Below are 15,719 nucleotides of genomic sequence, written 5' to 3' on the forward strand. Positions count from 1 at the left end.
AGTTGAGTTGTAGACGGCTCTGACAAATGTACGCAGCAACATTTGATGTTCTGGCTACATTTCCTATTTGCAATTAATGCTTGTCTTCTCTTTTTTCAGGTGGCGGTTTACAGTTTATCTGTACATTTTCACTTATGGAGTGCGGTTCCTTAAAAAGGTATTTGTGTCCTCCGCTTCTAATGAGCAGCTCCATGGCAAACAGGCAAGGCAGGTTTGTTCATCACATCTTCTTTGGAAGGCATGATTGTTTACAACAATCTTCAAATCTTTCAATTACGATTAAAGAGTGTGGACAAAATAGCTTCAGTTGCCATAGGCACAGTTAAATAAGTGTTTTCAGTCTGAATTTGAAAAAGGTAAAAGTTGAGACCTGTCTCCAATCTTCTGGAAGTGTCGCCATGATTAGTTTTGATTCTAGGCACCAGAGAGGGTTCTTATGGTTCTATCACGCCACAGCAGACCATGAAGAGACTGCTACACAAGCAGAGCTCTTTTAAAGTCTATTCTCTGAGCAACAGGAAGCCAGTCCAGTAACCTAAACACTGGACTAATATGGTCTTATTTCCTACTTCTAGTCAGGACTCGAGCAGCAGCATTCTGAATGTACTGCAGCTGTTTTACTGCTGCTTCAGTCAGAAGGCCTCGTAGTAATCCACCCAGCTGGAGATAAAGATTATAGTCCAAGTCTGCCTTCAACACTATTCAGTTTTAGGAGGTTAAAAGCTGGGGACGCTCTTGACTTCATGTCCTTGTCTGAGTCTGTCTTTAATCCCCCTGAAGAAGAGCGAGTCCAGGTGACTTCATGTCCTTGTCTGAGTCTGTCTTTAATCCCCCTGAAGAAGAGCGAGTCCAGGTGACTTCATGTCCTTGTCTGAGTCTGTCTTTAATCCCCCTGAAGAAGAGCGAGTCCAGGTGACTTCATGTCCTTGTCTGAGTCTGTCTTTAATCCCCCTGAAGAAGAGCGAGTCCAGGTGACTTCATGTCCTTGTCTGAGACTGTCTTTAATCCCCCTGAAGAAGAGCGAGTCCAGGTGACTTCATGTTCTTGTCTGAGTCTGTCTTTAATCCCCCTGAAGAAGAGCGAGTCCAGGTGACTTCATGTCCTTGTCTGAGTCTGTCTTTAATCCCCCTGAAGAAGAGCGAGTCCAGGTGACTTCATGTCCTTGTCTGAGTCTGTCTTTAATCCCCCTGAAGAAGAGCGAGTCCAGGTGACTTCATGTCCTTGTCTGAGTCTGTCTTTAATCCCCCTGAAGAAGAGCGAGTCCAGGTGACTTCATGTCCTTGTCTGAGTCTGTCTTTAATCCCCCTGAAGAAGAGCGAGTCCAGGTGACTTCATGTCCTTGTCTGAGTCTGTCTTTAATCCCCCTGAAGAAGAGCGAGTCCAGGTGACTTCATGTCCTTGTCTGAGTCTGTCTTTAATCCCCCTGAAGAAGAGCGAGTCCAGGTGACTTCATGTCCTTGTCTGAGACTGTCTTTAATCCCCCTGAAGAAGAGCGAGTCCAGGTGACTTCATGTCCTTGTCTGAGTCTGTCTTTAATCCCCCTGAAGAAGAGCGAGTCCAGGTGACTTCATGTCCTTGTCTGAGTCTGTCTTTAATCCCCCTGAAGAAGAGCGAGTCCAGGTGACTTCATGTCCTTGTCTGAGTCTGTCTTTAATCCCCCTGAAGAAGAGCGAGTCCAGGTGACTTCATGTCCTTGTCTGAGACTGTCTTTAATCCCCCTGAAGAAGAGCGAGTCCAGGTGACTTCATGTCCTTGTCTGAGTCTGTCTTTAATCCCCCTGAAGAAGAGCGAGTCCAGGTGACTTCATGTCCTTGTCTGAGTCTGTCTTTAATCCCCCTGAAGAAGAGCGAGTCCAGGTGACTTCTTCCTCTTTTTCTCTTTGCTCCTGTGGCTCACTGACAGGGATTTTAGTTTGGACCAAATTTAGCTGGAAAAAAACAGTTTTGCCTACAGATATGTTTGATGCAGTGATGGCACACACACACTGTAATCCACAACACATACAGTAATAATATAATCTATGTCATCCATAGCACATACAGTAATAATATAATCTGTGTCATCCATAGCACATACAGTAATAATATAATCTATGTCATCCATAGCACATACAGTAATAATATAATCTATGTCATCCATAGCACATACAGTAATAATATAATCTTTGTCATCCATAGCACATACAGTAATAATATAATCTATGTCATCCATAGCACATACAGTAATAATATAATCTATATCATCCACAGCACATACAGTAATAATATAATCTATGTCATCCACAACACATACAGTAATAATATAATCTATATCATCCATAGCACATACAGTAATAATATAATCTATATCATCCACAGCACATACAGTAATAATATAATCTATGTCATCCACAACACATACAGTAATAATATAATCTATATCATCCATAGCACATACAGTAATAATATAATCTATGTCATCCATAGCACATACAGTAATAATATAATCTATGTCATCCATAGCACATACAGTAATAATATAATCTATGTCATCCACAACACATACAGTAATAATATAATCTATATCATCCATAGCACATACAGTAATAATATAATCTATGTCATCCATAGCACATACAGTAATAATATAATCTATGTCATCCATAGCACATACAGTAATAATATAATCTATGTCATCCATAGCACATACAGTAATAATATAATCTATGTCATCCATAGCACATACAGTAATAATATAATCTATGTCATCCATAGCACATACAGTAATAATATAATCTATATCATCCACAGCACATACAGTAATAATATAATCTATGTCATCCACAACACATACAGTAATAATATAATCTATGTCATCCACAGCACATACAGTAGAACTATAATCTATGTCATCCATAGCACATACAGTAGAAATATACAGTACAAGAATTGGGGACGGTGTGGCAGAGTAGCCGCGTGCAACCCGAGGGTCCCTGGTTCAATCCCCACCTAGTACCAACCTCGTCACGTCCGTTGTGTCCTGAGCAAGACACTTCACCCTTGCTCCTGATGGGTGCTGGTTAGCGCCTTGCATGGCAGCTCCCTCCATCAGTGTGTGAATGTGGAAGTAGTGTCAAAGTGCTTTGAGTACCTTGAAGGTAGAAAAGCGCTATACAAGTACAACCCATTTTTCAGTTATTTATAATTCCACATAATGATATACTAAAGGTTTGAAGTGTTGTACGTGCATACAAACGTTTGAAATGAGATTGTCCTCTAAGGTTATATTTCTTCTCTTTTGTTGGGAAGAATTGTTGTAGGTAGCAGGTCAAAGTTGGCTGTTGTATCAGAAGTGGGAAAAGTTGTATCAGGGAAAACAAATTCAAACCTTTTCAATGTGACTGTTTTAAGTATTTCAGAAATATAATTTGCACAGAATAAAGTCCTCCAAGGGGGGGGAAGAACATAATTGAAGCCACTGCTGTACTGGGAACTTTCATTCCTGAACTCACCGCTTACAATACGTGACATTAAATGACATTATATTGCATTACATTACCTCTGTGAAGCTGGCTTTTTCAGTCTAGTTTGAAGAGCATCACGGAGCAAAAGTAAGTGAATATTTCAACAAAAACTCCAAAACAATGAGTTGAAATGAAAAAGCAAAAGGTGTGATGTGCACTGACAAGGAGACCATGCGCTTGCTGAAGAAGTGACAACATGTTCCTATAATGCAGGATTCACAATAACAAGAAGAAGAATGCAACTTAGACTCCTGTTTATTGAACATTGAGAAGCATGTCAACCATCTTGGTGAGACTGCCTTTTAGGTCTATGCTCCTAAAATCTGGAAAGGTCTTCCAGAAGATGTAGTCCAAGCCTCAACATTGGCTTTGTTTCAATCCAGGCTAAAAACACCTTTATGGAATTGTGCATATGAAAGTATTTGATTCACACTCATATTTTAATTTGAATTGTGATTATTTTGAGGGTTTATTTGTGCTTTCTGTAAAGCACTTGAAATTGCCTTGTGCAGTAATTATGATCTTTAAATAAACGTGCCTTGCCTAATTGCCTTGTGCAGTAATTATGATCTTTAAATAAACGTGCCTTGCCTAATTGTATTTAGTCTCATAAATATTATTTTGTAACATACCCTGGAAGGGACAAACGGTGGAAAAATGGAAGGATGGATATTATTTTTATTGCCATATAGAGTACAGTCCAAACATTTGGACACACCTTCTGGTTGATGGTGCCAACCCCATTGATAAAGCAAAACATTCCACTAATCGACCCTGATAAGGCACACCTGAGACGTGCAAACCATTTCAGATGACAGAATGCCAAGAGTGTGCAAAGCAGTAATCACAGCAAAGGGTGGCTATTTTGAAGAAACTAGAATATAAAACATGTTGTCAGTTATTTCTTTGTGAAGTACATAACTCCACATGTGTTCATTCAAAGTTTTGATGTGACTATCTACAATGTAAATAGTCATGGAAATAAGGAAAACACATTAAATGAGGAGAAGGTGTGTCCAAACGTTTGGCCTGTACTGTATTGTAAAGAATATTTAATATTACTATAAAAATGAATTTTCACAAATAAAGGCCTCCTCCCATGTACACAAAGGACTATTAGTAGTCCGAGAAGAAGGAAAATGTATTGAAAACATGATTCTTTTCAGTTTTATACTTCCATTTCTTACATTGTAGCCTCTTTTCGAAGTAATGAATTGTCCTTGACAGACACCCTGGCTGTGGAACACTAAAGAATGCTGGTACAACTACCCTTACCAGGTAGGTCTTCATTACCACTTTTCCAAAGGCCCGACAGTAGGTCTTGCAATATTTGAGCTCAAGTAAAGTATGTATTCATGTGTTCATGCAGCCATTGTCTGTGGACATCCACTATTACTACCTGCTGGAGCTGTCCTTCTACATGTCCATGCTCTTCTCCCAATTCACTGACTTCAAGAGGAAGGTAAGACAAATTGAAAACCAGACCATGGATTGTAGACTTTGAGGTGGTCCTACTGCCAATGAAGTATCATTGTCACTTACAAAACATTTAAATACTAATGACAATAACACTACTACAATATGTCTGCAATACAGTATGTAAGATTAGCAGTGGACTTAATGCGGTTGGCAAACTTGGAGATGTATTGAAAATGGAATAAATAGTATAATGAGATAAATAAAATGACTCAATTAATCAATAAAGTTCAAGAAGTTAATCAGGATTCTCCTTCCTTGTATTTTGTAAACACTTTGAGTTTAAAGTGTACACTCTTTGCTTAGTCCAGCTCATAACTGAATTTCACTTACTGATATGCTCAAGGTCTTAAATGTTGTTCAGGCATGCAAATGTTGAAAGGGAAGAAGCTCTTATGCAAAACCAACTCTTCATAATTATTGCTGCCTTTTTTCATGGTGAGAAAGGAGCTTAGGTACAAGATCTATGTTCCCACCCTCACCTATGGTCATGATCTTTGGGTTATGACCAGAGGACAAGATCACAGGTACAAGATCTATGTTCCCACCCTCACCTATGGTCATGATCTTTGGGTTATGACCAAAGGACAAGATCTCAGGTACAAGATCTATGTTCCCATCCTCACCTACGGTCATGATCTTTGGGTTATGACCAAAGGACAAGATCTCAGGTACAAGATCTATGTTACCATCCTCACCTATGGTCATGATCTTTGGGTTATGACCAGAGGACAAGATCACAGGTACAAGATCTATGTTCTCATCCTCACCTATGGTCATGATCTTTGGGTTATGACCAGAGGATAAGATCACAGGTACAAGATCTATGTTCCCATCCTCACCTATGGTCATGATCTTTGGGTTATGACCAGAGGACAAGATCACGGGTACAAGATCTATGTTCTCATCCTCACCTATGGTCATGATCTTTGGGTTATGACCAGAGGACAAGATCACGTGTACAAGATCTATGTTCTCATCCTCACCTATGGTCATGATCTTTGGGTTATGACCAGAGGACAAGATCACGTGTACAAGATCTATGTTCCCATCCTCACCTATGGTCATGATCTTTGGGTTATGACCAGAGGACAAGATCACAGGTACAAGATCTATGTTCCCATCCTCACCTATGGTCATGATCTTTGGGCTATGACCAGAGGACAAGATCACAGGTACAAGATCTATGTTCCCACCCTCACCTATGGTCATGATCTTTGGGTTATGACCAAAGGACAAGATCACGTGTACAAGATCTATGTTCCCATCCTCACCTATGGTCATGATCTTTGGGTTATGACCAGAGGACAAGATCACAGCTACAAGATCTACGTTCCCATCCTCACCTATGGTCATGATCTTTGGGTTATGACCAAAGGACAAGATCACAGGTACAAGATCTACGTTCCCATCCTCACCTATGGTCATGATCTTTGGGTTATGACCAGAGGACAAGATCACAGGTACAAGATCTATGTTCCCATCCTCACCTATGGTCATGATCTTTGGGTTATGACCAGAGGACAAGATCACAGGTACAAGATCTATGTTCCCATCCTCACCTATGGTCATGATCTTTGGGTTATGACCAAAGGACAAGATCACAGGTACAAGATCTATGTTCCCATCCTCACCTATGGTCATGATCTTTGGGCTATGACCAGAGGACAAGATCACAGCTACAAGATCTACGTTCCCATCCTCACCTATGGTCATGAGCTTTGGGTCATGACCGAAAGGATAAGATCACGGGTACAAGCGGCCCAAATGAGTTTGGGTCTCTCCCTTAGAGATAGGGTGAGAAGCTCTGCCATCCGGGAGGAACTCAAAGTAAAGCCGCTGCTCCTCCACATGGAGAGGAGCCAGATGAGGTGGTTCGGGCATCTGGTCAGGATGCCACCCGAACGCCTCCCTAGGGAGGTGTTTAGGGCACGTCCAGCTGGTAGGAGGCCACGGGGAAGACCCAGGACACATTGGGAAGACTATGTGTCCCGGCTGGCCTGGGAAGACCTCAGGATCCCCCGTGAGGAGCTGGAGGAAGTGGCTTGGAGGAGGGAAGTATGGACATTTTGTGTATTTGGGATCTGCATAAGTCCCAAAAATATTCCATCAAACCTTCGAGGCATGACTGGATATTTATCAAACAATTTGTCTTTCATTCATACTTCCTCCCAACGAACTGCTTAGTTTGTTCAATCAGTGAGTTTGTTCCAAGTGGTGACATCAGCAGATAGCAGATGTATGCTAACCTTTTACCCAGAGAGCGTTGCATTAGTCCGTCATTGTAGTCCCAAGGTCTAATCAATCCTTTGACTACGTCAGGGGTCAGCAACCTTTTTGAAAGCAAGAGCTACTTCTTGGGTACTGATTCATGCCAAGGGCTACCAGTTTGATACACACTTCAATAAATGGCCAGAAATAGACAATTTGCTCACTTTACCTTTAACTCTATGTTATTATTAATAATTAAAGATATTTATCTTTGTGGAAACACTGATCATCTTAATGATTTCTCACAATAAATATATATTTTTGATGACATGTTTTAAATAGGTTAAAATCCAATCTGCACTTTGTTAGAATATATAACAAATTGGACCAAGCTAAACTTCTAACAAAGACGAATCATTATTTCTTCTAGATTTTCCAGAACAAAAATTTTAAAAGAAATTCAAGACTTTGAGATAAGATTAAAATTTGATTCTACAGATTTTCTAGATTTGCTAGAATATTTTTTTTAATTTTAATCATAATAAATTTGAAGAAATATTTCACAAATATTCTTCGTTGAAGAAACAGAAGCTAAAATGACAAATTAAATTCAAAGGTATTTATTATTCTTTGTAATAAAAAAAATAAATTAACTTGAACATTGATTTAAATTGTCAGGAAAGAAGAGGAAGGAATTTAAAAGGTAAAAAGGTATGTGTTTAAAAATCCTAAAATCCTCTTTAAGGTTGTATTTTTTCTCTAAAATTGTCTTTCTGAAAGTTATAAGAAGCAAAGTAAAAAAATTAATGAATTTATTTAAACAAGTGAAGACCAAGTCTTTAAAATATTTTCTTGGATTTTCAAATTCTATTTGACTTTTGTCTCTCTTAGAATTAAAAATGTCGAGCAAAGCGAGACCAGCTTGCTAGTAAATAAATACAATTTAAAAAATAGAGGCGGCTCACTGGTAAGTGCTGCTATTTGAGCTATTTTTAGAACAGGCCAGTGGGCGACTCATCTGGTCCTTACGGGCGACCTGGTGCCCGCGTTGGTGACCCCAGGACTACACCATGGTGTAGTCAAATAGTCCTTATTTTTCTCTATCTTCTTGTTATGGGGCAGACTGGCTCATACATGCACATGCATTCTATGCTGTTGCCATTTAACATATAGTTCTAACCAGGGTTGTCCCCATGCCAATATTTTGGTACCGGTACCAAAAAGTTCTTCGATACCTTTTGATACTTTTGTAAATAAAGGGGACCACGAAAAAATGGCATTAATGCCTTTATTTGAACAATCTTAGTGTAGATGAAACATATGTTTATTATTGTCATTTAGTCCTTCAATAAAATGTTGAACATACTAGACAACTTGTCTTTTAGTAGTAAGTAAACAAACAAAGACTCCTAATAATGCAGTAACATATTATGTCATTTATACACCTATTACTTTCTACACATTATTAAAGACAAGCTGTAAAAATTGATTATTAATCAACTTACTGTTCATTTACTGTTAATATCTGTTTATTTTCTCTTTTAACATGTTCTATCTACACTTCTGTTCAAATGTAATAATCACTTATTCTTCTCTTCTTTGATACGTGACATTAGTTTTGGATGATACCACACATTTAGAATAGAATAGAAAGTACTTTATTGATCCCTGGGGGAAATTCAGCACCACTGCAGCATTTAGGTATGGATCATGTGGATACCAAGTAGTTCCAGGATCATACATTACTCATATATTCAAAGTCCTCATGTGTCCAGGTCACATATTTACTGACTTTATAAACATAATATACATTTTTTAAAAAGGAAACAAGATTTTCTGATGATAAAAAATATCAATGTAATCATAGTAGTATCGACTAGATACGCTATTGTACTTGATATCATTAAAGTGGATGTCAGGTGTAGATCCACCCATGGCATTTGTTTACATTGTGAGGGTGGTGAGCTATTGTATCCTCCTAGGGTGTGTAGTGAAGCATGTTTAGCTTTTCCTCATCCTCCAGTGATAATGCTACTTGTAAGAAACTTACTTTGTCGCCTTTATCTTGACTTTTTACAGCAAAATGCGTCCATTCTCCCTTTTCTGTCTGCACACTGTGTCTGCTTGTAAGTACTCTGTGCGTGTGCGCTGCCAAACATGCTCCTCTGCTGGTACAAGCAGCAATGTCACCATGTGTTGTCATATCCGGGAAGCCCTACTTTTCAAACAGAGTACATTAGCCTTTTTGATTACTTGGTACCGGTATAGCGTACAATCCCAGTTGTAATTTGTATGTGTCAGTAGACTATATCAGGGGTAGGGAACCTGTGGCTCTTTTGATGACTGCATCTGGCTCTCGGATAAATCTGAGCTGACATTGCCTAACACGATAAGTAATGAATAATTCCACTTGTAATCACAGTGTTAAAAATAACGTTTAAAATATGAAACATTCTCATGCTTTTTTATGTTCAAGAAGTTGCGTTAATGGTAAGAAGTAATTTATTATTGGTTAGTGTGGGGCTTGCCCTCCTGGGGGTTCTTCAGAGCACCAAGAGCCTGTTTTAGGGTTACAATCTTGTTTTAATTTATTTTTCTCTCAGTTGCTTTCCAGCAATTGTCTTTTTCTCTTTCGTCCTCACTCGCGCTCTGGCTCCAGCCTCAACCCCGTCTCTCTTCCTGGCTGCTGCTTATAACAGAGCGACAGGTGATTAGATAACAAGGCCCAGGTGGGCCATCTGCGCACCTGTCGCTGATTTCGAGGCCGGTCCTGGCAACATCCCGCTTTGCTTCAGGCCCGCAGGCCACGCCCCCTCCACAGTTAACTTCAGAATAACAATGTTAATACAAAGAATAAGAGACCTTTTATAAAATGGAAATGTTGGTCTTACTTAAAAATGCACGTGTTTAGTTGTGTTCAGTGTTAAAATATATTATATGGCTCTTAGGGAAATACATTTTCAAATATTCGGCTTCTTGGCTCTCTCAGCCATAAAGGTTCCCGACCCCTGCTCTATATGGAAGCGCTAAAAATGACAACATGGCTGACAGGAGGCAGACACAGTCTAAGTGGAGGCACGTAAATAAAACATCCTGAGGAGACGGTGAGGAAGCGGTAAAACATCATGCAACATTTTGACCAAAGAAACACAAAAAAGTCTTTTAAATGTAGAAAATAATCATTAGAATAAGACCCCTTTTTAGTTTAAACTTTTCCTTAGGTTTTATTTCTCCTCTTTTGTTTTGAATAATTCTACATTTTGTTGAAAATTGTACATTTTGTGCAGGCAGGTTACACTTGGCTGTGCATTATTTTACATTAGAAGGAGAATCAGGAATACTTTAATAATCCCAGAGGGGAAATTACATGCTCACAAATGTACCAAATCATTGAATTTCAATCATTCTGATTCAATGTATAGAGGGTTTGAGTGTTCTCTATAATCTGAAGTGACCTTTTTTTGTAACATGGTTAGTAAATTAAGTTTATTTTTTGTAGTTATTTTCCAATACTTTTGCACAATGATATTATTACACAATAAATGTCTATACATTTTTATTATTCAAATAATAATAATAGTACCACATTTTTTTTCAACACAACTTAAGCATTACTACCAACAGTTCTAGAATATATATCAATTTTTGCATGATCAAAATATATATATATATATATATATATACAGTCGGGAACCTTTATGGCTGAGAGAGCCAAGAAGCCGAATATTTAAAAGTGTATTTCCCTAAGAGCCATATCATATATATCAATCATAGTTGATGTAGATGATCTATATCTGCTGTACACATTTACTTTACACAAGATAAGTGTGGGATACTTCTCTTGTCTTATTTGTATTTGACTCTATTACATGCATTTTTTAATGCTTGGCCCAGCAGGAGGGGATAGAGAGAGAAAAAAAGGAAGACAGAGGAGGAAATTGTGGGGACAAGAGGGGGATAAGACAGAGAGACAACAACAGAACGTCATCGAATAGGATATGTACAAATATGGTAGTAAAAGTGATAGCGGTCCATCCTGGGTCCCGACTCTGGACAGCCAGTTCTTCATCCATGGCCACCTGACCTGTGCACCCCCCCCCCCCCCCGGCCCTCCCTCCATAAGGGAGAGGGGGGCAGAGGAGAAAAAGAAAAGAAACGGCGGATCAACTGGTCTAAAAAGGGAGTCTATTTAAAGGCTAGAGTATACAAATGAGTTTTAAGATGGGACTTAAATGCTTCTACTGAGGTGGCATCTCTGTTACTGCTAGAACATTCCAGAGTACTGGAGCCCCAATAGAAAACGCTCTATAGCCCGCAGACTTTTTTTGGGCTCTGGGAATCCCTAGTAAGTCCTTTGAAGGCAGATTTCTTGCCGGGACATATGGTACAATACAATCGGCAAGATAGGATGGAGCTAGACCGTGTAGTATTTTATACGTAAGTAGTAAAACCTTAAAGTCACATCTTAAGTGCACAGGAAGCCAGTGCAGGTGAGCCAGTATAGGTATATATGTATGTATATATGTATATAAAGGTATATACAGTATAGGTATATATGTATGTATATATGTATATAAAGGTATATACAGTATAGGTATATATGTATGTATATGTATATAAAGGTATATACAGTATAGGTATATATGTATGTATATATGTATATAAAGGTATATACAGTACAAGTATATATGTATGTATATATGTATCTAAAGGTATATACAGTATAGGTATATATGTATGTATATATGTATATAAAGGTATATACAGTATAGGTATATATGTATGTATATATGTATATAAAGGTATATACAGTACAGGCGTAATGTGATCAAACTTTCTTGTTCTTGTCAAAAGTCTAGCAGCCGCATTTTGTACCAACTGTAATCTTTTAATGCTAGACATGGGGAGACCCGAAAATAATACGTTACAGTAGTCGAGGCGAGACGTAACAAACGCATGGATAATGATCTCAGCGTCTTTAGTGGACAAAATGGAGCGAATTTTAGCGATATTACGGAGATGAAAGAAGGCCGTTTTAGTAACGGTTTTAATGTGTGCCTCAAAGGAGAGAGTTGGGTCGAAGATAATACCCAGATTCTTTACCGAGTCACCTTGTTTTATTATTTGGTTGTCAAATGTTAAAGTTGTATTATTAAATAGAGGTCGGTGTCTAGCAGGACCGATAATCAGCATTTCCGTTTTTTTGGCGTTGAGTTGCAAAAAGTTAGCGGACATCCATTGTTTAATTTCATTAAGACACGCCTCCAGCTGACTACAATCCGGCGTGTTGGTCAGCTTTAGGGGCATGTAGAGTTGGGTGTCATCAGCATAACAGTGAAAGCTAACACCGTATTTGCGTACGATGTCACCACTAGGGTTAGAGCCATCTAGGAAGCTAAGCCGGGTCTGGCCTGGTTAGTACTTGGATGGGAGACTACCTAGGAATACCAGGTGCTGTAAGCTTTGGGCTTCACGGTGGCAGAGGGGTTAGTGCGTCTGCCTCACAATACGAAGGTCCTGAGTAGTCAGGGTTCAATCCCGGGCTCGGGATCTTTCCGTGTGGAGTTTGCATGTTCTCCCCGTGAATGCGTGGGTTCCCTCCGGGTACTCTGGCTTCCTCCCACCTCCAAAGACATGCACCTGGGGATAGGCCCCTCCCACCTCCAAAGACATGCACCTGGGGATAGGTTGATTGGCAACACTAAATGGTCCCTAGTGTGTGAATGTTGTCTGTCTATCTGTGTTGGCCCTGCGATGAGGTGGCAACTTGTCCAGGGTGTACCCTGCCTTCTGCCCGATTGTAGCTGAGATAGGCACCAGCGCCCCCTGCAACCCCAAAGGTGATAAGCGGTAGAAAATGGATGGATGGATGGACTTGTTCCTCTACCTGTCACTGTCTTGATGAGCAGCTGTATCACTTGATGAGCAGCTGTATCACTTGATGAGCAGCTGTATCACTTGATGAGCAGCTGTATCACTTGATGAGCAGCTGTATCACTTGATGAGCAGCTGTATCACTTGATGAGCAGCTGTATCACTTGATGAGCAGCTGTATCACTTGATGAGCAGCTGTATCACTTGATGAGCAGCTGTATCACCTGATGAGCAGCTGTATCACTTGGTGAGCAGCTGTATCACTTGGTGAGCAGCTGTATCACTTGATGAGCAGCTGTATCACCTGATGAGCAGCTGTATCACCTGATGAGCAGCTGTATCACCTGATGAGCAGCTGTATCACCTGATGAGCAGCTGTATCACTTGATGAGCAGCTGTATCACTTGATGAGCTGCTGTATCACCTGATGAGCAGCTGTATCACCTGGTGAGCAGCTGTATCACTTGGTGAGCAGCTGTATCACTTGATGAGCAGCTGTATCACTTAATGAGCAGCTGTATCACCTGATGAGCAGCTGTATCACTTGATGAGCAGCTGTATCACCTGATGAGCAGCTGTATCACTTGATGAGCAGCTGTATCACTTGATGAGCAGCTGTATCACTTGATGAGCAGCTGTATCACTTGATGAGCAGCTGTATCACCTGATGAGCAGCTGTATCACCTGATGAGCAGCTGTATCACCTGGTGAGCAGCTGTATCACTTGATGAGCAGCTGTATCACTTGATGAGCAGCTGTATCACTTGATGAGCAGCTGTATCACCTGATGAGCAGCTGTATCACTTGATGAGCAGCTGTATCATTTGTCCAAAGCACAGCACATATCTCCAAATGTGTTGTTTTCCTCCACAAAATGTAGACAAAAAAGTCATAAAATGAGAAAATATCTTCTTTGGACAAACATCAACAGAAATGTCCGTTCATACGCTGGCATCGAACACGGTCAAGCCTTTATTGGCCTTGTTTTGTTGTGTTCCTAAACATGTGAGTGCATGTCTTTCAGCCATTATTTTGCGGTCCATCCCCCTGACCCCGACCACCTCACCCCTGATGCCACAGCGCTCTCACTCTGTCATCTGTGTGTTGACTCTCAGCATGCTGTCTGTTTTTCTTTCTCCTTTCAGTTTTTTCATGCACAGCAGCACACTGAGGAGGTCCTCTGCATCCCCTGCCAATTCCAGTATGTTCTCCCCGCACACTCGCTCTCCTTGCTTTCATTCTGTCTGCAATCTCATTCTCCTGACATCTTTCCTCCAAGAGTGACTCACCCTTTCATTTCAACATATTAATACACCTGATTTGAGGGTCTTTAAATGACAAGTGTTGTGTGGGTTTCATGGGCACTTCTGTGGCGTTGTGTTGATGTGATTGTTTGGAATGTGTATCTGCAGGACTTCTTCATCATGTTCCTGCACCACCTGGCAACCATCTCCCTCATCACCTTCTCCTACGTCAACAACATGGCAAGAGTTGGAACTCTGGTCATGTGTCTGCACGACGCCGCGGATATCCTCATAGAGGTGTGGCCAATACATGTGTTTAAGATGGATGTGAAGCCTCAGTATGTGACCTTGTACTGCTCTTGCTCCTACAAAGAAAGGGACTTATTGGACAATTGTTTTTTCTATCAATGCACACATTTTAAAAAGGCAATTTCAAAGTCAGTGACGTGCATTTATCAGGAAAGAAAGAATGAAGCTTACGGCAAGCAGGAACACTTTTTCCCTCTAATAGACGTTGAGGCTATAAAGCACACTTTTTCTGCAGGCCTGCTACTTTTCAATGTAGCAAGTGGAGGGGATCATGCATGTACATCGTTATTATGCATATACATCGTTATTATGCATATACATCGTTATTATGCATATACATCGTTATTATGCATGTACATCGTTATTATGCATATACATCGTTATTATGCATATACATCGTTATCACACATGTACATCGTTATTATGCATATACATCGTTATTATGCATATACATCGTTATCATGCATATACATCGTTATTATGCATATACATCGTTATTATGCATATACATCGTTATCATGCATATACATCGTTATCATGCATATACATCGTTATTATGCATATACATCGTTATTATGCATATACATCGTTATTATGCATGTACATCGTTATTATGCATATACATCGTTATTATGCATATACATCGTTATCACACATGTACATCGTTATTATGCATATACATCGTTATTATGCATATACATCGTTATCATGCATATACATCATTATTATGCATATACATCGTTATTATGCATATACATCGTTATTATGCATATACATCGTTATTATGCATATACATCGTTATTATGCATATACATCGTTATTATGCATATACATCGTTATTATGCATATACATCGTTATCACGCATATACATCGTTATTATGCATGTACATCGTTATTATGCATATACATCGTTATTACGCATTTATTTATGAAAGCCAGGTTAACAAGTTAATGATAAAGCAAGCATGTTTCTTTCATGAAGACAAGAATATAAGTTGATTGGAATCAGACAGAAAGTTTGTCCCGCTTCCAGACTCCTTTTTTATGCACTTTACAAGAGATACATTGACACTTTTACAATGAATGATTCCTACTTCACGGA

At 39.6% G+C, this 15,719-nt stretch overlaps 1 protein-coding gene across 1 annotated transcript in view; it reads left to right on the forward strand.

Moving 5' to 3' along the window:
* The window catches only part of cers6 (ceramide synthase 6), a 42,551-nt gene that overhangs the window by 18,519 nt on the left and 8,313 nt on the right, over positions 1-15,719 (forward strand). Inside the window, exons 4-7 of the mRNA XM_061878967.1 lie at positions 100-157; positions 4,730-4,780; positions 4,872-4,964; positions 14,476-14,604. Coding sequence (XP_061734951.1) covers positions 100-157; positions 4,730-4,780; positions 4,872-4,964; positions 14,476-14,604 — 331 coding nt within the window. The remainder of the gene's footprint in view (positions 1-99; positions 158-4,729; positions 4,781-4,871; positions 4,965-14,475; positions 14,605-15,719) is intronic.

The sequence above is a fragment of the Nerophis ophidion genome, linkage group LG19 (assembly GCF_033978795.1).
Source record: "Nerophis ophidion isolate RoL-2023_Sa linkage group LG19, RoL_Noph_v1.0, whole genome shotgun sequence".
In the NCBI taxonomy this organism is placed as follows: Eukaryota; Metazoa; Chordata; class Actinopteri; order Syngnathiformes; family Syngnathidae; genus Nerophis; species Nerophis ophidion.